We start from the raw sequence: 24,052 nt of genomic DNA, 5'->3' as shown, positions 1-24,052 counted from the left end.
TAAAGTACTGTATAAAACAAAAATATATAATAGGAGTTGTTTGCAATGAAGTTGTTCTCTTCCCCTCCCTCTAACCTCCTTGTGCACTCCCTCAAATCTGCTCTGCAGGGTTAGGGGAACCCCTAAAACAGATTGGGGGCTGGCGGGTAGGAGGAGAAGGAGGTACAAGTGGAAGTCATTACATGAATGGAAGTTCACTGGATACCATCCTATGTCATCACTGCAAATGATGGTCAAATGTCACATTAAGGTGAACTGCTAGTGTAATCAAATAATAGAGAGTTTAGAAAAGTTGGTAAATCATCAACTATGAAAGTTAAGAGGTCCTTCTGAAGGTGAATGCCAGCAAAAAATTGAAGCCAAGAATCTACCATTCCTGGCACACTAAATAAACATTAACAAATAGTTGCAGGGGTGTGTGTGTGGATATTAGTTCATTTCGTAATGCCTTCTTGTCAAAATGATCCTGTGTTATTTCAGTAAAAACTGCTGATGTCTGAGGGGATACGCAAAAGTGTATTCAGAATAGTAGTCATGATGAGATTTTATTTTTCTCCTACTTTTTAAAAACACCCCACTACCACCAATATATCCATCACTAGCACCTTGAACCCAGTGTTGCTTGGAAATTCTAATGCACTAAAAATCAGTGCAGTTTTGGAAGGTTCAGTCCATCATATTGATTCAAAACGGCATGCAGAACCATCATGCAAAATTTGGTTACAATATTTTAAGAGGTATCCAAATGCAGAACAAACAAACAATATAGAGTGACATAATGTGTGGTTGCATTTTCCACAGCACATGCCATTTTAAGAACTTGAAGATCTATTAAGAAGTCAGAAGTGTTAATGGTTCTTATGTATCACAAACAATTCTGCAACAGTTTATAAAACTGAAATACATCAACTTATTAGAACAATTCTGACAACAAATTCTGCATCAACTTAAAACAATTAGTGAATAAAATATGGTTCTAGTTTGGGGTATTTCCCCATTTGATTTCACTATTAAACAGTGTGTACTTATATTTGGTGGGACTACTACTACTGCAGCTTCCCACTGTAGTAGTTGTGGTCCCAGGAAGTGGGTGGTGCTGTGGTCTAAACCAGTGTTTTTCAACCTTTTTTGGGCAAAGGCACACTTGTTTCATGAAAAAAATCACGAGGCACACCACCATTAGAAAATGTTAAAAAATTTAAGTCTGTGCCTATATTGACTATATATAAAGTAATTTTTCAATTTTTCCCACGGCACACCAGGCAACATCTCGCGGCACACTAGTGTGCCGCGGAACAGTGGTTGAAAAACACTGGTCTAAACCACAGTCCTAGGACTTGCTGATCAGAAGGTCGGCAGTTCGAATCCCCACAACGGGGTGAGCTCCCGTTGTTTGGTCCCTGCTCCTGCCAACCTAGCAGTTCAAAAGGACGTCAAAGTGCAAGTAGATAAATAGGTACTGCTCTGGCAGCAAGGTAAATGGCGCTTCCGTGCACTGCTCTAGTTTGCCAGAAGCGGCTTAGTCATGCTGGCCACATGACCCAGAAACTGGACGCCGGCTCCCTTGGCCAGTAAAGTGAGATGAGCACCGCAACCCCAGAGTCATCCGCGACTGGACTTAATTGTCAGGGATCCCTTTACCTTTACGTTGTGGTCCCACCACCAATGATAAAGCTGAATTTGACATTCCATCTGAATGGAGCTCATAGACTACTAGTGGCTCACCATCCGAGAACCTCTGACACAAACATTCTCCAAGATGATTAGATTGAATTATAATCCCCTTCACAGTACAGTGGTACCTCGGGTTACGGACGCTTCAGGTTACAGATGCTTCAGGTTACAGACTCCACTAACCCAGAAATAGTACCTCGGGTTAAGATCTTTACTTCAGGATGAGAACAAAAATTGCATGGCAGCAGCGGGAGGCCCCATTAGCTAAAGTGGTACCTCAGGTTAAGAACAGTTTCAGGTTAAGAACGGACCTCCAGAACGAATTAAGTTCTTAACCCGAGGTACCACTGTAGTTACTCCTGGGCATTGTTTCTTGCGAGTTCCCAGCCACTATGTCAAGACTACTCCAGTCTCCAATGCTTTAACAGCTATGAATTCCAGCTGTGGCATCTGCTTCACCTTTCCTATGTCCTGATCTTATGAGTTATGACCACCTGTTATCTAATATCATTTGATACATATCATCCAGGATTAATATTCCTTGTTTTGAGGCTGCCTTCATGCCTGGACCCTGGACCTCCTATGAGCCTCTCCCTTGGCAAATGTGGACCACTTTTGACCTCTTTAGGCAATTCTGCTTGTCAGTAAAATTATGAACAAGCTCATCTTATTGGCCCTACTTCTGTTAAGGGTTGTTCATACCATGACCCACCTTGATACTGTTTTCAGTCTTCACTTTTCTTCAACTGCCACATATAGACTTCCTTTTATTTTTATTTTTTAGAGAATAGCGAAGTAATAGTTTTTGTGAGTATGCCTACAGCTTAAAGTGTAAATTTAACTACAGCTTAAAGTGTAAATTTAACTCTTCTCTCCTTCTTCATCCCTGTAATAAAACCTGGGAGTTTTAATGCCAGAGTAGTTCCAGGACCTCTGAGACAAAATTCCCTCATATTTCTGTAGAGCTAGAATCTCCAGAGGACCTTAGCATCATCCATAACAGTTTAAGGTGGGAATGCTAGGTACCTTACCTGGGAGTAAATCTCATTGAACATATTGATTTAGGGTCACTTCTGAGTAAATAAGGGTATGTTTATGCTTTATCGTTTAACTAAATAATAGCACCACAGATACATGTGGAAATGCTTTTCCTGTTGCATCACCATCCTTAGCAGAGACAAGTACGGAAACCCCATGATCAATTTTTAAAAAACTGTAGGAATGATGCATAGGTGTATTCCAGATACTTTGAAATGCTATTAGTGTTAGATGGGGGCTTCCATGTCAATGTATTTACACATGGAAAACAAGACATTTCCACAGAATTACAACATGGATTTCTACTGTTAAGTAAACCCTGGTAATTCTACCAGCCCTATAGGGAACAGTCACACTTTTCCCCTTAAAAAAATGTGTTTGTGGAGTTAGTTAATTCCAGAGTTCTTTTTCTGTTCATAGCAGATCTGCCCTCTAGTGATGAGTGTACTTTATTTACCGGTATTTTACTCCTGCCAATATGCTGGAGGCAACACTGCTAAGAAAACACAGAATGGGTTGTTGTTGCTTTACAAAGGTTGAAACTACAATAAAACACTTTAATAAATTCCTTCTCACATTTCTTTGCACAATGCCAATTGCCATTGTTCACAAGTTACATTTGCCCCACTTTAAATGTCACCAGAATATTATTTCTCAAAATAGTATTTCTCAAAATTTTGAGGCTAAGGTTCTTAAAAAGAGAGATAGACAAGAGAGAACTGAAAGGTTGGGAGGGAACTGAATTATATGCAATACTTACTTTTCCTTCCAACCCTAATGCAGGGCTAGACCAAGACATTTTGCTACCTGAAACAAAAGTACACAATGACATCCCTTACAGCAGCTGCTATAATCATAGATTATAAAGGACCCTGAGGATTATCTAGTCTAACCCCCTGCAACATAAGAATATGCAGCTGTCCCTTACGGGAATCACACCTGCAATCTTCGCATTATGCCTCTTCTTCAATTTCTAAATCCCAATTTGATTCCCACCAAATGTTTTTAAAGAGATATCTTTGATCACAATGCAGACAATACCCATGACCCCAGGACTGGGCTGGCTCTGCTTAACCTGTACAAGACACACCACAAATTAGAAACAAAGAACTTATAACCAATTTGTTAAAAGCGGCAAGGACAACCATTGCCAGGACCGGTGGTATAAGGTGATCTGGCAGGTAGCATTATTGGGGAAATTGACATGAAAATCAAAGATAGCAAGAGGCCAGGGGAAATATAATAATTTTTATGCAGTCTAGGGTAACTTTATAGATTATACAAAGAATGAGGCATATAGCAGAACGGTGCCTATGGCCTACAGCACAGTTTGGCTAGCATGAAGCACATATTTTAATTATTATTTTTTCTCCTCCCCTCCTGCTTTTGTATAAACCCTGCAGACCACTGATGCTGATACAATAACCTTTTTGGCTGTGGACAACCATTCAAGTGATGGTGGTTAATATTTATTACTTTATGTTTGTTACACACTTTGACAAAGTGCTGTTGGGTATTCATAGATGATTCTCTGTATGTAGTTGGTTTATCTTTGTTTAAAATGTTTTTTTTTTTTTTTTTTTTTTTTTAGAAAAAGTGATCACTTTCACCTGTTGTTTTTGTTCCAACACTCAGTTTTGCCTCTGACCACAAAGACTGTTTACTTATGGTGGCTAACCTGAGAGGAATCCCTTTAAAAGATACTGTATTCCACATCCTGTGCCCGTGAATTCCATAAATTAATCGCAAATCTTCTGAATAAATTTGTCAGTTCTAAAGTTAATGCCAATCAACTTTACTGGTTCCCTTCCAGTTAACCTCATGGGTACAGAATGTTTCACAGTTGCGAGTGCTGTGCTCAACAGCTAAAAAGATACACCTTGTCAAGATCCTGGATGCAAACATAATTCTATAATTCCATTTATTTCAGTGGGAGCTAAGGTGCACTTTCTAACTCTAACCCAATATTACAGCCCGATCGCGTACACGGTTAGGCGACCCTTCAACGCCACCGATTTCCAAATTCTGCATAGGAACGGACTCGACTGCTCCATTTCACTCCTTCGGAAAATAAGCCTGTGGACTCAAAACAAATTCCTGCGTAGGAATTTCACTTCCTTCGCCGCAACTATCTTTCTCCAGCAACATCGTCTCCTTCCGCCTCGCTCGGCCTCACTCCTGCAGGTGGTTAGACAGTGCGATTCCGAATCCTTCCGCCGACGCTACTACCACCTTGCTTCTTCCCATCATGCTTTGCAACTGCGTAGAGACGCTGGACTTGGAGAGGGGCATTCAGTCGTCGTCCCCCGCTAACTTTGGCCGAATACTTACGTCTCACCCCACCCCCCCTTCTCCGCACAAACAGCGGCTTCTTTCCGCAGAGAGAACAGAAAAGCAGACCGAACCAAGGAAGGAGGCGGAGGGGGGTAGGCAGTAGCGCCGTGCGAGGGAAGTAGTCCCGGCACCAGGCAAAGCGCTGCTGCTGCAGGGGCAGTTGCTTGCTTGCTCGCTCTCTCGGTGGGCCGGTAAGTGTGAATAAGGCGGCGCGAGGGAGCGCGCGGCCGAGGGAGGGGGAGGAGCCGTGCGTGAGTGGCAGCGGTTGGCTCCGCGCTGCGGGTGGCTCTGCCTTCTCGCTAGGACGAGGCGGGAGGCAAGGAAGGGGCGAGGCGGCGGCTCCTCTCATTTCCCTGTCCGGCGCCATTTTGTAGCGCAGCGAAGCAGCAAATAAAGAGCGGGGCGGGAAGCGAGCGTGGTGGTGCTGGCGCGGCGGCGGTGTTGGCGGCGGCCTTCTCCAAGCAGAGGTGCTGCTGGGCCCGCTTGGTTGATGCGACACGAGCCTCGGCGTGGAGGCATCTGTTGCAACCGGGAGACGACGACGACGCCTCGGGGCCGCCACGGGCGGGAGGTGAGTGGCGGCCTCTCTCCGCTTCCTCGCGCGCGGGCCGCATTCGCCCGCCGCAGTCCCCGCTACTACGGCTCCTGGAGAGACCCGAGGCTCGCCGGCCCTGAGCGGGAAGGGGCCTCCATCCTACGTGCGGGGCGGGGAGCGCCTTTCCGGACTAACGTAACTCAAAGGGGGGGGGGCAGACTCGGCGCCTTTTCCTGCGTTACGGGCACCCGTTACAGGCATTTCCTCATGGCTGTCGTCACCCCCCTCAAAAAAAACCCTCCACACACTTCCCCTCCTCACTCAAGCGGTTTTCAGATAGCTTGTTTGCGACGGGCATCCTCTGCTCGCCTGTCTTGTTTACTATGGACTGGCCATCCTAAAGGCATCGTCCTTCGTAGACAGGAGCGTGGATACTCTGGGATTCTAAAATACTCGTTAGATGATTTCTTAATTACGAGTAGGCCTTTTATCCGTAAGACCTGAAAGGACTTGGCGACACGTTTTATTTCTACGCCATTTGGATAGAGGGGGAATCGGAAGCCAGCAGTAGATGTAGATAGACAGAGAGACATTCCCCACGCAGAATATGAAAGGTTATAAAGCTTTAGACTGCACTCCTCTGCATTGGAGTCCGCGCCACTGTAATAAATGGGGCTTCGAAGTAAATAAGGATGGGATTGGACTGCACGTCACATGGATGGGTTATTTAGGCTCGATTTGGCTCGCTAGAAATTAATGGGTTCCTCAGATTGCAGGCATCACTACTGTATTTCTACTTGGTACAAGAGAGAAAGCAGGTTTGAACTGCCGCTGCTTAAAACAGCGATTTTATAAATAATTTAAAGTCAATAAGACTTTTTTTTAAAAAAAGTTTGTTAACTTTTCCAAGCAAATGTAGGTTATACTTGCTTTCTATTCAAAAGTCTGTTTGAAAATAAGGGTTTGGCAATATACTTTGCCAAATTGTAATTTTCAGGTGCAGCTTACAATGTCTGGATTCAGTTACAGGTAGGTAGCCGTGTTGGTCTGCCATAGTCAAAACAAAATAAAAAATTCCTTCCAGTAGCACCTTAGAGACCAACTAAGTTTGTTCTTGCTATGAGCTTTTCATTTCTCTTAAGGTGCTATTGGAAGGAATGTCTGGATTGATTGTCATAACCAAAAATTTGATATCTGTCACAACTCACCAAGAGTGAGGTTTTCATCTGAGGGCCAATAAATATGTGTTGCCCATAGGTAAAACAGTTTCCTTATGCAAGTATTCTTTGATGTTCACTCATGTAAAAACCACCATGCAAAGTGATCTATTCACATTTAGAGGCACCATACTAATGCCAGGCTATAGTTGCTCAGGCTACAGTTCACTGGTATACTAAGTTAAAATGTGAATGAGTTGACTCTGGAAGTAAATGCATTCATTTATACATAATAGGATGTGCATGGAACACTTACACAGACAAGCACTTTCCTCATAACTGCCACCATATTTGTTTCAGCCTGGATTACTCTGTTGCTTGGAGATGGATGCTTAGCTTAGATCAGAAGTGGGTCAGGGATGAGAAAGTTTCTTCATAATACACTGAAAATAAAATCTAGTTACATGACAGCACAGTTGTCTATTTTCTTAAATACTATGAAAACTGACAAAAGATTTTACATGTGTGACTTGACAGAATCATAAAAGTTAAGATGAAATATTTAAGTGTTTCAATTAAATACCTTTATATTTAACTTACATTTTGATGTTGAAACAGTTTAATTTGGTTATTTAACCAAATACAGTTAATAAAATGTATGCATTCCTTGCATTCATGAGGTTGTTTGGGTATGAATATAGGGTTTGTTACTTTGGAAGGATATCTAGTACGTATCTGATAATGTTCCGAAGGTGGAGTATGTGCACTGAACACTGCAGCTACAATGACTTAAGAGTGATTGATGCTTACTTGCAATAGAAAAAAAATGGAACTTATCGAGGATCACAGGGTGCTATACAACTTCACTAAAGCCATTGGCTAATATAAGTTATAGGTATGCTTTCTATAGCCATCTTGAACACAGATGTGATAATACAAAGTCTGAGTTCACAAACCCTGAAATAACAATTTGTTATTAAATTGTTCAGTTTTACACAATAATTTGAAGCCGTGAATAAAGACTGGTTTTGTGAGTTACCTATATAGAAGGGATAGAGAACTTGGTGTGTGTGTAGAGATGAATGTGGCTCTCTAGGCGTCTATTTGGCCATCAGAGCTCTCCCTAGGCCACATCCTGCTTTGCACTCTCCTCAAGTGTTTTTGCCTGTCATGAATGTATTTTTGAAGTCTGATAATGCCTGTTGCTTACCTGAATAAAGAACAGAGGAGGTATGTGGGTGTGTGCAGATGCTAGCCCACTGTACAAAGCAAAATGTACATTTATTCCTCCTCTCACTTATGCTTCAGGCCCAGGCCATCACTGGCATGTAACCCTCAGAAGGTTGCCTAGAGATGTGGCCCCTTAAGACTTTAAAAGAAATACTGTGATGAGTCTAGTTGGGAGAGACTTGGGGATTTTAAAACACATTGATTGCTTTTAGAATTACCTGCTCTTTGCTAATAATTTAAGGAAAAGATTTTATCTTATATGGATTATCAGCATTTTAATCTGGGTGTTGCAAGACTCATTCACGATTGAATAATTTCCAAATAAAGTTGTGAAATATTAATTGATTGATTATATTTCTATGCTGCTTTTCATTCAAATGAATCCCAAAACAGCATACAAACAATACATAAAAATAACGTAATAGAACATTACAAATACAGAATAAATCTTATAGAATACTTAACAAATCATTAAAACAGTTACAAATCATCAATAAAACAATTACCATCTATGAAACACTATTAACAAAACAACTAAAAAAATAAGCTGAACATCAATTAAGATAAGTTCAGACTTTAAATTCAGCACAACATAGTGGTTCCCTGACTTGTCTCTGAGGTAGGGGTAGTGCCAGTTAATTGCAGGAATAAATTCAAAAGTGATGAATCAATATTTAGATAAATGTTTTTGTACCTACATATATCTGAATTCCCATACCTTTGCATGCCTTTTCCTGGAAAGGTCTTGCCAGAAAAACTTTGGAACAAGGACACGGTATAGCTGGAAACAGGGTGTCAGTGAAGATATGAGACAATAACTAATGACTAGATAATTGGTATCAATATTATTTGCAAAGATTTTGGGCGAAAGAGACATAATAACATGCATTAGATATGGAAAGCTTATAAATGTCAGAAAAAGTATTTGAATACAAAATAATAGTTGTGTAAATTGGACAAAACTCAGAAACCCATCAGGGTCATAAGGTAGAGTACACATTTTAAAACATTAAAAAGTCATGGATTTCGGTAGGATTTAATTCAGATCAGTTTCTCAGACTTTGCAGCAGGTATGAGCAGATACCTAGTGCTGCTGTAAAAATGTTTAAACTAGTAACTTACATGTAAATCCTTTCTGTGCTGTGAAATGAGCTTTCTGCTAGCTGTAGTTACAGTTGCACTCGAACATACAGTAGGTTGGATCAATATTTTTGCTTTCATGGACAGAAAGAACATAAGATCTAGCAGAGGCTCTTGCTGGAAAAAGCAGGAGACAACAGTTTCGGCAGAGGAATTCCTGTAGCTGCCATCGCCATCTCCCAAGGTGTTCTGGAGAACCCTCTGACCCAGTTTTTCAGGAGGGATTGGAGAAGTTGGCTCCCCACCGCCTCCAATGGGAAAATATATTGGGTAGTGGTCTGCCCAGGGGTAGTCTGGATCTACTACTCAGAGCCCAATTCTTCATAATTCTGGAAGGTACATAATGCTATGTTCAGTGGACTCACTTCAGTTGGAGTGCATCATTATTTTCAGGTGGCATAAAAATGCTGGCTATGGTAGTAAGAGTACCAAATAATGATAGTGTTTGTTTCTTTTCTGCAGAATTCACAATGACTAATGAAGAACCACTTCCGAAGAAGGTAAGCTTGAAGGCTGTCATATTTGTATTTATTTTTCAATATCACATGAGGAAATAGTTGAACTTGGTTATTTTTGTTCTGTAGGTTCGCCTCAGTGATACAGACTTCAAGGTTCTACCTAGAGAGGAGTTGATCTTAAGGTAAAGTGATAGTGGTGCAGTTAACTTCCGACAAGCACACAGAGTATGAACAACACTGAGTGTATGTGTGTGTGTGTGGGGGGGCTTGTTTAATTTCACTGCATGCAGTATTGTAGTGACAATAAAGGTTTATTTATTATTTATTTTTACCTTCTACAGTCATACCTCTGGTTGCGAACGGGATCCATTCCGGAGCCCCGTTTGCAACATGAGCAGCACGCAACCTGAAGTGCTGCACATGTGCACGACACAATTCAACGTTTCTGCGCATATGCAAAGCGCGATTTGGCACTTCTGCACATGTGCAAACTGCTGAACCCAGAAGTAACCTGTTCCAGTACTTCCGGGTTCGGTGCGTTCGTAACCCGTGACAAACGCAACACGCAGCGTTCCTATCTAGAGGTATGACTGTACTTAAAAATCATGCATCTCTTAACTGTTTCCTTTTGAATAACTTCCATCTTCATGGTAACCGGGAACTAAAAAGCAATTTTAAGTTAAATGAGGTAGAAAGATTAACACTAAACCTTTTCCTACTGGCTGTGGAGAAAAAGTACATTGTTTATCCAAAGGCAAGTAGTTGGAAATTCTGCACTTAGAATGCAAAAAGGAAAAAAGTCATTTGTTACACTTTCAGACTGTATAGAGAATTCCAGAGGAAATAATGTAAGAGTATGACCAGAGTCTGCACCTTGGCATTCTTGGGTTTGTAACAGAAATAAACTCTCCATGTCTTTCATATATGAGGCCATGAAGGATGGAAAGGTGCTTAGGGTGGTGATAGATGTGAGATTGTCTATAGCTCATTGTGTTTAGTTGGAAAGAGCTTAAGATATTTAATGAATACCCTATTGTGTGTTTTAAGTGTGATCTTGTCTGTACTCCTACTTTGCACCAAGCATGCCATAATTTAATCATTTAAGATTCAAAAATATTTTTCCTTCCTCATTAGGTGGAAGCAGTATGAAGCATATGTGCAAGCTCTGGAGGGCAAATATACAGACCTTAACTGTAAGTGGAAACTCAATTGCAAAATAGAAGTGATAATAAAGAAAAGAGTTGTCTTAAGAGGCAGCAGTTGGGTTTTCTGTACAGCTCAGAAAAAGTATCTGAACAGCCCTTTAAGTAAGCTTGGTCAGGCTGATCCACAAACCATTTAGAACTGTAGTTCCCGTCAAAGGTTCACTTTTATCTATCTACTTGGAGTTCAGACATATTAATTGCATTACCAATTCAGTCACTCAGGTTTAAGTAACCTATCTCTGATGTACATTGTTCAAATTGGTGTGTCATAAGCCACATTTTAAGTCATTCGTATACAGCATTTACTAAGCTTAAAGGTGGTTTGTTTTAAAAAAAACCCAACAAAGAAACAAAACTCAGACATACACATAACTAGCAGCAGCTGGCGTAAGCTTCCTAATCTATCCTTCTATCCTGCCATCCCTTTTGTACAAAAGTATTCCAGGTAACCCATAGGAGGAGGTGAGAAAGTGGCTGGCTCAAATTAATGTTAAAAGGTTTTTGGTGGTCTCTTCAGAAGTTGTTGGTGTGTTAGAAGTGCCTCTACTAAAGCTAAATGAATTCAACAGATCTATGAGTTGGACTGGTGTTGGGTTTCCCATTGGGTATCTTTGTTAAGGCAGCACTTACTGTCTGCAGTAGTTTGGTTAACTGCAGTAAATGGAAACCCTTGCTCAAACTGATACTGTTGTAAGTGCTGTGGGTGCATCTGATAATTAAATACTTACTTTTGTTTCAGGATGCTTAAGCAGGATTTCTGAAATGCTATCATAAAATCACAGTGCTGTGACCTTGCCTGTAGCCATCATGTATGTTTTGTGGTCTCCTCTGCAGCCACAGCTAAAGACCAGTTTGAGAACTATGGTTTTAGACCAGCCTTCCCCAGCTGGTGCCGTCCATATATTTTTGGCTACAACTGCTACCATTCCTGGTTATTGACTGCTGGTTGCAGTGGAGTAGTTTAAAACACAGGGAGGGCACCTGGTTGGGGTATGCTGTTCTTGAAAAACATTAATATAGAATGAATATTATTTTGATAAAGTGTATCATTATCCTGTGTATATGCACTTTCTGATCATTTGTGGGATTCTTTAAGCCAATACAATGGGTTCTTGCTGTAAAGTCAGGTATGGGGAACCTGTGGCACCCCAGATATGGTCGTATGTTTCCCTTCATAGCGTTGTTGGTCCTACTGCCTGAGGCTGAGGAGAATGGGGGTCCAACAAAATTTTGGAGAGCCACAGTTTCTCTGTCAGTACCTGCTTAAGCCCATTATACAGATACAGATAAAATTACTTAAGAATGTTTTTTTAATCTTTACGTTGCAATCAGATTTGTTTGATTTGTTAACATAAACCCATTCAGTCAGTAAACATCAGTGTAAAGTGGTATTAAAGTAAGTGTTGTTGAACTCCTCTGTATCCTTGGGATTTGAGTTCAGGTTATTTTAAGCTATTTGAATCTCAATATTGTCCCTCTGGAAAGAGAAGCTTGCCTTTACATGTCCACCTTGGGATTAATACTGGGAACAACAATTAGGCACCAAAGGATAGTTGTACAGGTAACCAACCATGTGATACCTCTAGAGTGACAAGCAAGCTTTTTTATAAACACACCCAAGAGAGCACTATCTCAAGTATGAGCTTAATTAACATGAACCTGTTGATTGAACTCAAACAAAATGCAGTTTGTAGAAAAGTTCAGTTCCTTTCTCCCAATTGGGGTCTTGGGAAACTGTACAAGCCATTGTTATTGGTGTGCTTGTACTGGCAGCCGAAAGTTTTTATTAGTTTTAGGACAAAGCTAAATATCAGACTATACTTCTGCTACCCTCAATGTGCTGTCTCTGTCATCTGTAGATGTTAATAGATCCACAGCATGATTTTTGTTTGTGGGACACTGCAATCACAGTAATGGTCTAATCCCCTTTAAGTGCCTCTAAGTCCTTTAAACATGGCAACTGCTTTTCAGCTTTCTAGTTGTTATGGAGGTTATGTAATCTTCTGTGAACTTAATATCCTTGGTTAATAGTTAAAACATGCTATGTTGGTGTCTCATGAATTTAACTCTACAAAAACTTTTGCCACAATACATATATATATATGTTATTTTTTAAGATGGCACAATATTTAGTTGCAGGAGTAGGCTAACTTGGGCACCTTGCTTCTCACAAGTAGTTTCTAGAAATAGAAATGAGGGGTGGCATCCCGTGAAGTAGTTCCATTAGTGAAGGGACTTCTCACTGTGCTTTGGAACTTACCCTCCCTTTTCTCTCCTCATACACCCCCTAAATCTGTTCTGGGGGTTCCAGCAACCCTCTGAAGCAAATATGAGGAGGAAGTGGGGGGAAGAGGAGAGGGAGGGGGAGTTCCCTTATTATAGATTACTGGTCCTACCTGTTGTTGACAGTTGACAGTAAAAAGGAAGGTAGAAAAAGGGTAGGAATCTCCTAATTGATATTTGCTGTGTTTGCGCAGCTTTGCTTGCTGTAGAGGAGCTATTCCTTTTCCCATTAAATTCTTCTATGTGGGTTTAGTTGATTCAGTAGGGGAGCAGGAGCAAACAAATTTGATGGTCAAGTTGTTTTGCTTAGACAAAAATTTCTTTATAGGCTCCCACTAAAACTTTGCTGTTTGCTTTGCCATTTAACAATAGCTAATGATGTAACTGGATTGAGAGAGTCGGAAGAAAAGCTGAAGCAGCAACAGCAAGAATCTGCTCGAAGAGAAAATATTCTAGTGATGCGCCTGGCAACTAAGGAACAAGAGATGCAAGAGTGTACTGTAAGTGAAGCTTTTCAACTTGTTGCAGATGAAGGTGTCTGTGTTGATATATTTATTTTTAGCTTAACATCCTGTATTTGGAATACTATTAACATCCTGTGGTGTTTGCTTCAACTATCCTGTTGCATGAGTGTTTTTTCAGAGTCTTTTTGGTCAAAAGGCCACATTCCTTGCAGAATGAAAACTTTAATGAATCATGATGCCTTCATCTTTTTAAGTGACCGAGAACTACCCTAAATCAGTAGCAGACCTAAGCAAAGCATAGCTACTTTTAAAATAACAATAAAATGCTGTGCACATTTAATTCTACTGTGATGCATAGTTAGCTGAAACAACTTCTGTGTAGCCAAATTGTGGTGGTGTATGGAGAAGATGACCCAGCTGTGCTGATCTGTATATGTCCTCGCTACTTTCAAAAGGAGTGAATGGAGTCCCAAAGATATTTCAGGAAGCAGGCCCAGTATTCACTATTGTCTTCTGTACTTACAATAAGAGGAACATCAGCACTTGTCCTTGTGAATGACTTCCTTCAAGTCATTTGTAGTTTTATTTAATTCACTTAATTGATCATTTAGGTGTTTCTGTATACTATAAATGTAGAAGCAGAGCTTGACTTTTGTGAATGGTACTAGCAGACAAGACTGGGATATTGGTCAGCTTAGGGAAGTATCACTGTGGTTAGGGAGATATTTCTAGCTATATGCCTATTTATGCTGCAGAAATTCAAACTAATCAGTCCATAGCTTAGGAGTTGATACATTTATGTTTATTACTTTTTGTGCAGTTTACTGCAGAAATATTTTCAGATCAGAGATTGGCTAGCAGTTGCTTTGGCCACCTTTTCTGCAAGCTGTATTTCATACTTTTTGCCAAGCTATGTGGTTCTTAGCACTGATGTAGCTCCTTCTAAGCACTTTGGGGTGGGGATTCTAGAAGAAGACAAAAGTTATTCTGATTTAGAACTTCCCAGCTGATACCGCATTACCAGCGTTCATTGAGTAATAAATATTGGCAGAAGAAAATGTGTTAAGTGGAATTCTCTCTAGTATTCATTCAAATAACAATGAATTTTGAAGGGATCTGTCCTGCAAGTTCATATTTCCTCTTAAGATAGGTAAAAAACAAAACAAAACAACAACAACAAATGTCTCTTGGGTGTCACCTGCCTTTTTACTGAAGTGCATGCAAAGATGAAAACTACTGCCAACATTAAAAAGAGAACTTGATGTAAGCCTGCTAGTTACTACTAGTACAACATAAAATTGAGTTGAGAGCAACTTATAGCTCTGTCTTTTGAGGAGCTTTAAGTGTAAAATTACAAATAAAAGGCACATGTAGATTCATTTATTTTATAAAATTTGTACACCGCTTGATTGCGGTGGGTGATCTGAAGGTGCTATGGGTTAAATTTTGGGAGTAGTTCCTAGAGGTTGATACAGTGATGATAAAAAAAATCATAGGTACCCAGTATGCTGGTGGAACAAACACAAAATTGCCCTGTTCTTTGGACCCATTCTAAGCATCCAAATTCTGTGCATTCCTTTCAATTTTGGTTTTCAATTGTATTCAAGAAAATGTTAAATTATGAAATCCTTATTGTATGGGGGTATCAAACTGAAATGGGTTAAGTTGGCTCATGAAAGCTTATAAATGCCAATGTAATCATTTTTTTCCCTTTTATGCAGAATCAGATCCAGTACCTCAAGCAAGTCCAGCAGCCAAGTGTTGCTCAACTGAGATCAACAATGGTGGACCCAGCCATCAACTTGTTTTTCCTAAAAATGAAAGCTGAACTGGAACAGACTAAAGACAAACTGGAACAAGCCCAAAATGAACTGAGTGCCTGGAAATTTACACCTGATAGGTAAACAAAACATACTCCCCAGTCAAGACTTCCCTGACAGAGAATGCTTTGGTGGGACAACCACGTACTCGTTTCCACACCAAGACTCAGACGTTTTGAGCCAAAAGCCACATTCTTATACTGTCCAGCTTGTAATGCTTAATGTAAAACTTATCAGATGAACCTTGTGTTTCAGCTTTCCCCCCCCTTTGCTTCAGAGGCCTGACAGCGTCGGACTATTCTGAAGAAGTGGCCACCTCAGAAAAAGTGCCCTTTCTAGAACATGTAGACATTTGCGAAGTGGTTCTGTTTGAAGAAAATAGAGGGAGAAGCAGAAGTCTAAAGTCTGTGGCACACTATGTCTACAGACAGTTTGGAGGAGAACCTAGAGATTTTAAATCATGAATTGATCATGTCAAATTCGAGTAAAACTTAAAAATGGAATATGCTTCGCTCTTAACCCTAAACCTAGTGACTTAGAGACTGATTAAGTCAGTTTTGCCAATAAGACTGTGGACTTCCTCCTTGTTCACTGAACTGCTGGGTCAAAACTCAATAAGGTGAATTTTGTTTAAATCACATTTGGTAATCGGCTTTGAATAGCTGTGAGAACACGCACACAGTCAGTGTTGATTTTTTCCTAGCATTTGGGTTCCATAGGACTTCAGTGAACCTTTTCGTGGCTTTGAATAACAAATTGTTCTGTGGATGGCTGGCAATATGTGAACTCCTAAATCTAGTACTGTACGTATAGTTGCAATTTAATTACATCTTCCTAACCTTGTTGAAGCAGTTGTGTACACCCTGGATCTCAACTAGTATATCTAACCCAAAACTAGTTGTGATTCTTTTACTGCCCTTATCCATGCAGAAGTGCCATTCCTAATTTTTATCCTGAGACACTATGTGCAGGCTATACAAGGTGCTGCAGTAGTAGTTACTTTGAGTTTGGGGCATTTTGCATTCCACTGTATACCTAGTTTTTGTACTGCAGCCTTCTGTAAAATGTGCCTTGAAATAGTTGTACTGCATAGTTCAGGGTACACTGCTGTTCGTACTACTGTATGGGAAGCTTTCATGTAGTATGAATATAAAAATGTAGAACAGGCTGCTACTTGATTTTGTCCTGTTCTCTGGAAGAGAGATGATGTTGAAGCAAATTGCATGCATCCCACTGGCTGGCATCAGTTGAGAAGAGTCGATACTTTCCGATGCCTCGTCATGTCCAAAGTGATTTCCAGGAATGGTAGTCTGGTAGAGTTTAGTGTGCGTTCTTCAGGTCACAGTGGAAAGACTGCTGAATATAATTGAACCATAATAGTCAATATATAATAACGGAAAGAAAATTAAGGACTGTTTCATAGTAGGTAAAATATAAGAACAAATACTTTAATGTTCCACTTCCAGCATTCCCAATTCAGTATTGGTTGAGTTAAATAAAAGATACTTCTATGAAGTACTTTTTAGCTCTGCTTTAGATAATTATTGCAGTATATGAACTACCTTATTGTAGTATATGAACCTTTGTCTATTATTGAGTCTACATTGAAAGAAAACCTTGAAGCAAAAACAAATTGCATCTTTCAAACATCTTGGGATGATGCTATGGAAAATCTTTTAAAGGTCTAGCATCAAAACAGAGGTAAGACCAACAGAGAAAACAGCAAAAACTGTCTTAATGTTGCAACTGACTTTGTAAAACTTGTTAAATGTATAATCAAAAATCATTTCTCATAGGTATGTTTTAATTGTGGGATGTCATACAGATTATTTGTGAACTTCAGCTTAATCAATTCATGTTTGGATAAGAGGATGGTGACTTCAAATGTTTTTGGTTTCTCAAGGTGACATAAACACAAGTATGAACTTACTTCGTTTTCACTTAGACATCTGGAAAAACTAATTTTTGCTTGGATTTTTAGAAAAATGAGTATCTTAGTCTTGAACAGGTCTTTGATATATACATATTTCCACTTAATGTGAAATCACATCCCTTTAAATATTTTAAGTTTTATTTGATATGCCTTACAATTGACTTTGCTACACCTTTTAAAGGTCTAAGGGGTGGGATATTAATTTATCCCTTTCAAGAAATATTTTCATCATTTGTCTTCCATATGTTTTGCCAAAATTTCCTTTTGACTTGATACTTTAAAGTACTAGTTCACTCTTCTACGTATAAATGTGGTTATGAAGGGTCAAAGGAACAGTTCTTGTATCTGCACATCACTTTTTGTGGATCATTGTCTTTGCAAATCTGTGCTCAAGAGCTGACTGTTTCAACAGTGTTTTAAGTATTTATTGCATTGTCCTTGTTCATAGGATTCTAGATACAGGAGGGGAAATCACCGAATGCTATATTTTAACTGTCACTGATACCACACATAGTATCCAGTAGTGATGCTAATTATGGGGGTGGCATCATTGAGGCTTGCTAGTTAACAGGAAAATGCTTAAAAATTATAACTTTACCAGAATATTTGAATTTGTTAAATAGGTAGTAGTTTTCATTGCAGCAGCATCCTGCAGTTCTGTTAGCTTGTTACTATTGTTGCCATTCTCACCCATTTATAATCTCCTTCACAGAAATAGTTTCTTGATTTTTATGTGACAGTAGTTTGGTAAACATGAAAACATAAACAACAACTTAAATTCCTATGTAGGTTCTTAAAGAGATTATGTTGTGCTGGAGGTGGACATGAAGAATGCATCATGGATAATCTGAAATGGCTGAAATTCTTGAAGGCACAGGCCAAGATCCAAAGAACCATCCCTCAAAGAGTCTGAGGGTTTTGACTTTCCAAAGCCTCATATGCCACAAGGGGTGATTTTGAAACTGAGAAGAGTTTCAGAAATTAATGAGGGCTTTTATTTTAAAGAGAGAAAAAAGAAAAGGGGAAAAAAAAACCAGGACGTGTTCAATCCCCTCTTGTATACTTAAACCAGCTCTTTGGATCCTGGCCATCAGCATTGTGTGATAACCAAGGGTCACTTCATGCAAATTGTTTTCTGTATTGATCATTGTTTCCATGTAGAAAAAATAGGTATATGCCATAACATGTGATGCATACAGATATGTACTTTAGCATATGCACACTTAGTGTGCATGATTAGCAGTGGGTTCCATGTATTCAGAACACATGCACATATCACATTATGGTGTAGGTTAGTTTTCCTATGTGGAACAGGTATACGTAGGAAAATGCCTTGTGTGAAGTACCCTTCTATGTCTTTTGAATGATAGCAGAGAACACTTGCAAACGTTGAACATTTATTTATCCACAATTGCAGTATGAACGAGCAGAAAAGCTGAGAATTGGGTGGTGAAACAGTTAAATATCTGCTTAAAGTTTTTGGGTAGGTGCATACAGGATTTGCAAGGAATACATATTAAGGAAAATGAAATGTTAATGTTAACTTGCTGGGATTATAGTAGATCTATATAGGTAAGCTTCAAGAATGTGTGTCCCAGCCAGAAAAAAATAGGTAATGTAAGTGACAGGAACCTTTATAGAGAACAACATTTTAAAAGGATAAATTGTGCAGACACAGTCAAGTTCTAAATTTTGTTCTAATATTGTTCTTGCATCATATGTCACATTTTCATAGCTTACCTTGCTCATGAAACTATTAACTGCAGTTTTTAAGCTCTTCCCCCATGATTTTGTTTCATACAAATTTTGAAGCTGAATTTGTTTCCTTTAGTGTTGGAATCTTCCTTGCATTACTAAGGCCTCTAATATCTCAGGTAGAAGTTTTCCCCCAGCCCTTCTGTCAGAAGGGGCTCTTCTGCATGCAAAACATCTTTATATCACTGAGCAATGTATCCTTATGCTATATGCTATCACATGACGTCTGAAACTGCAGTGTTTCGTGTAAAATAGAGCTGCATGTTTTAGTTAGACAAAACATGGAAATGCCTTTCAGTATATGTTGAGTGATTTTCCTGAACTGAAACAAGATTGCATAAATCCTGGACTTGTAAACAAAAGTGTATATATAGCATATTACCTGTGCATTTTTGTGTGAAGTCACACAGAAAGTAAGCAACTAGCTATCACAGTTGTATAAATTAGTTCATAAAAAATCAGTTATATGCTAAAATATGTAAGACAGTGGCATGGTCTAGCTGCTTCTGTTTGTGGAAAGTATATTGTAACTTATTTTGCTAAATATCCTGCAGTGTGCTTCTTATTAGTAAGCCAAGAATCTCCTGCAGATCACTTACACATAGTGGCCACAGCTCTGTGGACTCGTGGCTATGGTGCTGCTCTGGCAGAGTAGCCTACACACTGATGACTTACCAGAAATGGTCAGACTGCATTGCAGTGTGCTGCATTGCTCAGCACAGGAGCAGCATACCTAGCACAACACTGATAGAGGATTAAAATAAATTCCTTGATGAGCCCCTTCTGAATCATATCAGTCCTTTGTATTGGATCCAAGCCCATTTAAATGGGACAGGTTGGGTATTATTAAGTCCCGTTGATTTTACTGGATCTCTAAGCATGACTAATTCTGGATTACCCCCCCCCCTTTGTTGGTACTCTGCAGTTGTGTCGTTTTTTCCCTAAGGTTTTGGATTATTTTCTGCTCATTTGCATTCTTGGTATGGCAAGTTCACCTTTTGTAAAGTATAATGCAACATAATGTTAGAGTCATCCAATTTTGCATATAGTCAAGACTAGAGCCTCCAGTATATTGGTAAAAAGAGATTTTTCATTGCTTGCAAGCCAGATCATTGACTATACTGGGTTCTAGCCTATGCTAGTCCTGCTCAAAGTAGACCCATTGAAAATAATGGCCATGATTAACTTAAACTCATTAATTTCAGTGGGTCTACTCTGATTAGGACTTAGTTGGATGCAACCCATTATGTCCAACACTACTTTCCTTCTCCCACCTCCCCTTCCTTAGAGGCACAACTAAGTTCATTTTCTTTTGAAAATTGCTTCATGCTGTAGTTGTAGTATAAGAACAACAAAAGTCATTTGATCATTTAAAATGTTCATCTGTAGAACTTGCCTTTCAGTTTCTCGGAACAGGGCCAGAAGATCAGCAGACGATGGATCAGCCTCTGGTATCTGTAGGGAGACTTTGTACAATGACAACTGGCAGTAAGATACTGTAGCGTGACACATACAGGAATACCACTGCAGTAACTACTTTTAAAAAGGGAGATGAGAGAATATTGTCTTCATTTTGTGATAGATGGCTCTTTCCTTTACAGCCAAACAGGCAAAAAGTTAATGGCGAAGTGTCGAATGCTTATCCAGGAGAATCAAGAGCTTGGAAGGCAGCTGTCCCAAGGACGTATTGCACAACTTGAGGCAGAGTTGGCTTTACAGAAGAAATATAGTGAGGAGCTTAAAAGCAGTCAGGATGGTAAGGGTTTTTTTTAATAAAGAAAATAGAACAAATGCCTTTTATCTGTAGGCTTCACCAATTAATGTTGTGATGTGAGTATTATGTTTCCACTGTGGAGCATGTTTAAACATTATGAATAAAGGGATAATTTCAAGCTCATTTAATCAAATTCCATGGAAGTACAAAAAATTAAACATAAAGCTAGTTTTTCATGAAGGTAAATGTAGTCTGACATGTGAAATAACAAACTGACTAGAATATGAAGGAATTCCACTAGGAAATAGTCATGTCTGGCTAATTGCATATGTGTGTGTTTGATACTTTGCCCTCCAAGGGTGCTGTGGACTTTAACGGAAGCCTTCTTTGCTACATAGCAGAAAACTAATTTTAAATTGAGGAAAGTACAACAGCATTGCGTGATAAAACACGGTGGTCTGCTTTTCATAGTAAAGAAACCCAAGCCGCTTTGGGTGGCAGACAGGCACATGGGTACCTAAAGCAGTCATCAGGATCAAAGAGTTTGCTTTGTAAATTTTGCTTTGGCCCAGTTCTGACTTTTTAGTGCATTTGACAACACACTTCCAGAGGAAGTTCATAAAAAGTTAAAATTAGTATCTCATTTATTGATATAATTTTACCTTCAGTTGTAGATAGATGTCTTGAGTTAGAGACATGGGGATGTTTGGTATAATACTAGCACTTCGTATCACAGCTAGCAGAATTTAACCCTTCATTGGAAATGGTTTTGGGGGCAAGTTATCATTATTTGTGACCTAAACATTGTAGGATGGTAGGCACTAGAGAAGTTAAATTGCACTTGACTGGGTATTGAAATTTTCTAATAATAGAAATTACTGGGGGGGGGGGCACTATTATATGTATGTGGAATGAAGTTGTTATTGCTAATGTTTGCCTGTGTTGGCATACTTGGTACTACATGTTAGTATCATTCATTATAATTAAGGTTGGTGATAAACTGCAAACTTCCAAAGAGAACATTGATATTTCATTTATTCATATTGCCAAATATGTGTGAACACTGTGAGTGAAGTTTTTTAAATGTAGTTAGTGATTATACACTGCATAGGTTTTTATATGAGGGATCATGGTACAGAAATATATTACTAGTGCAAAAACAGAACATTCTTTGCCCAGTTTTCCCTACTTCCAAAGATGGCATAAAAGATCATGCAAATTAATATGTATAAATGTGGTGATGTATGCTAAGAGTAAATGTTTTAAGGCAAAATGCCCAGAAGTGATAAGGAAGAGGCATGTAACCATGCAGGTTGGGACTGCCATCCCTTAACCTTGGAGCTTTTGCAGATATCGTAACAAATCAATAGCTGTAACAGTTTTTTTTCCTTTGAAAATCTTTGCCAGATGATGCATTTGGGCTCCAGTGCAAAATTCTATGCATGTGGATTTGCAGGAACTTGCTGTTTCGTTTATAATCATTTTGCTAGGCATATTGAGATTAAAACAAACATTCTATGAAATGTCTTCTGCTCTGTAGTTTTCTCTAGTTCTTTTTCTTTGTATATGCCCATGAGTGTGTGCTACCCATTGGGTTGTGCTGTCTTAGCATGGGATGTGGAAGTTATTTTTTTTGGAGCTCTGTATTGGCTGTGTAGATTAGGAAAAATATATACACAAAGGCATCAACATGAATATGTTATTAACTAAGTTGAGGTGACTTGAGACCGTTTTAGGATACATAAATGAGCTAGTTTAAGTGTATGCTCCAAATGTGTTTTTCTTCATGTAGAACTGAATGATTTCATCATCCAGCTTGATGAGGAAGTAGAAGGTATGCAGAGTACCATTCTAGTCCTACAGCAACAACTGAAGGAGACTCGCCAGCAGTTGGTTCAGTATCAGCAGCAGCAGCAGCAGTCACAAACCTCAGCCCCAGGTAGCAGCCGGACTCCAACTTCAGAAACTGCAGACCAGGGAGAAGCCATGAGCAAAGACTGCAGTCGTATGGCAAATGGACCAAGCAATGGCAGCTCGTCTCATCAGAGGACAGCTGGGCCTGGTTTTTATAGAGAGGGCAGTGGAACAGAGGATGACTTTCCACCCTCACCAAGCAATGGTAATAAGCTTTCCAACCACTCTGAAGATAGAACTGGCAGAGGATCTGGTAGCTATATAAATCAACTCAGTACTGGGTACGAAAGTGTAGACTCTCCCACTGGTAGTGAGAATTCTCTAACTCACCATTCAAATGACACAGACTCCAATCACGATTCTCAAGAGGAGAAAACAGTCAGTGTGAAAGGTAACAGAACTGCGGGGTCTCGTCATGTTCAGAATGGTTTGGACTCAAATGTTAATGTACAGGGTTCAGTTTTGTAACCTTTTTTCTGCAACATTTTTATATAGTGTCGTTTAAATTGGGAGAAGAAACTGTCCAGAACTGTTCAGATTAGTGCATATATGTCACAATTCTGCCTTTGTGGGTTTTTTGCTTCGATACCTCTGCCACTTCTGAAATTTTAACAATTACATTGAATGTTGCTAAAAGGATGTTTGTGTAGGCTCAAGATATTTTTGAGTTAATGTGAAGTTGAAACGAATTTTATTTCCAGGTATAACACAATGATGTCTGTACAAATCTGTGTATATCTAGAACTTGTGCTGCGTAAGGGCATTCTTTACTCATACTGTTATAACACTCAAATTGTCATAATAGTTGTGAGGTAATGACTGCCAAGTTTGCCCAGTACAGTAGTTTTATAACTAAAATGAACTTGGTGAAGGAGTCCTGTAGTAGTCTGTGTTCCAGTTTTGCCACCATGCATATGTGCGTTCTCTTTAGGTGACCGAATGTTAAGAATTTTGTGTGCATAGTTACTCGGTTTAAGAACTGTTGTATCCTGTTAATGCATATTGCTCTGTGACTCCAATATTATCTTAACTGTACTGACCAAACCTAAATAAAGATTTTTAATAATGTAATTTATTTAGTCCTTCTGTGTTTGTCTTGTGCAGACTTGTTGGGCTTTTCTTTACTTCAATTTATATAGAACTCTTCATTGTAATATGCAGTCTTCATTGTAATAGGGAAAAGCATGTACTTGTAAGTCATTTAAGCTTTATGGTGCTCTTATCAGTATATGTGGTCCATTTCTCATAGTGGATATACAACTCTTGCCACTAAAACTTTTTTAAAAAATGCAAGTGGTACATTTTGCTGTGGTCATGAAGTATTGACAAAACACATACACGTAGTTGCCTCAGAAATATGCTTAAATGAAATGACTGAAAATTTTCCATAGTGAAAAT

General features: G+C 39.3%; 1 protein-coding gene across 2 annotated transcripts; it reads left to right on the top strand.

Annotated features, from left to right (window-relative positions):
* The first annotated feature begins 4,977 nt into the window (after positions 1-4,977).
* WTAP (WT1 associated protein) lies at positions 4,978-23,725 on the top strand. 2 transcript variants are annotated; one of them, XM_033144104.1, is made up of 8 exons: positions 4,978-5,237; positions 9,571-9,608; positions 9,693-9,748; positions 10,701-10,759; positions 13,427-13,554; positions 15,240-15,418; positions 20,628-20,782; positions 22,533-23,725. In XM_033144104.1, the coding sequence occupies exons 2-8, from the start codon at positions 9,579-9,581 to the stop codon at positions 23,120-23,122; spliced, it is 1,197 nt and encodes a 398-aa protein (XP_032999995.1). In that variant the 5' UTR covers positions 4,978-5,237; positions 9,571-9,578; the 3' UTR covers positions 23,123-23,725. The 2 variants fall into 2 exon arrangements, with proteins under 2 accessions (XP_032999995.1, XP_032999994.1); XM_033144103.1 differs by lacking the exon at positions 4,978-5,237 and adding an exon at positions 5,316-5,617.
* The last annotated feature ends 327 nt before the right edge of the window (positions 23,726-24,052 follow it).

The sequence above is a fragment of the Lacerta agilis genome, chromosome 3 (genome assembly GCF_009819535.1).
Source record: "Lacerta agilis isolate rLacAgi1 chromosome 3, rLacAgi1.pri, whole genome shotgun sequence".
NCBI classification, from domain to species: domain Eukaryota; kingdom Metazoa; phylum Chordata; class Lepidosauria; order Squamata; family Lacertidae; genus Lacerta; species Lacerta agilis.
Note: the sequence above shows the minus strand (reverse complement) of the source record. Positions and strands in the feature narration are given on the sequence as shown.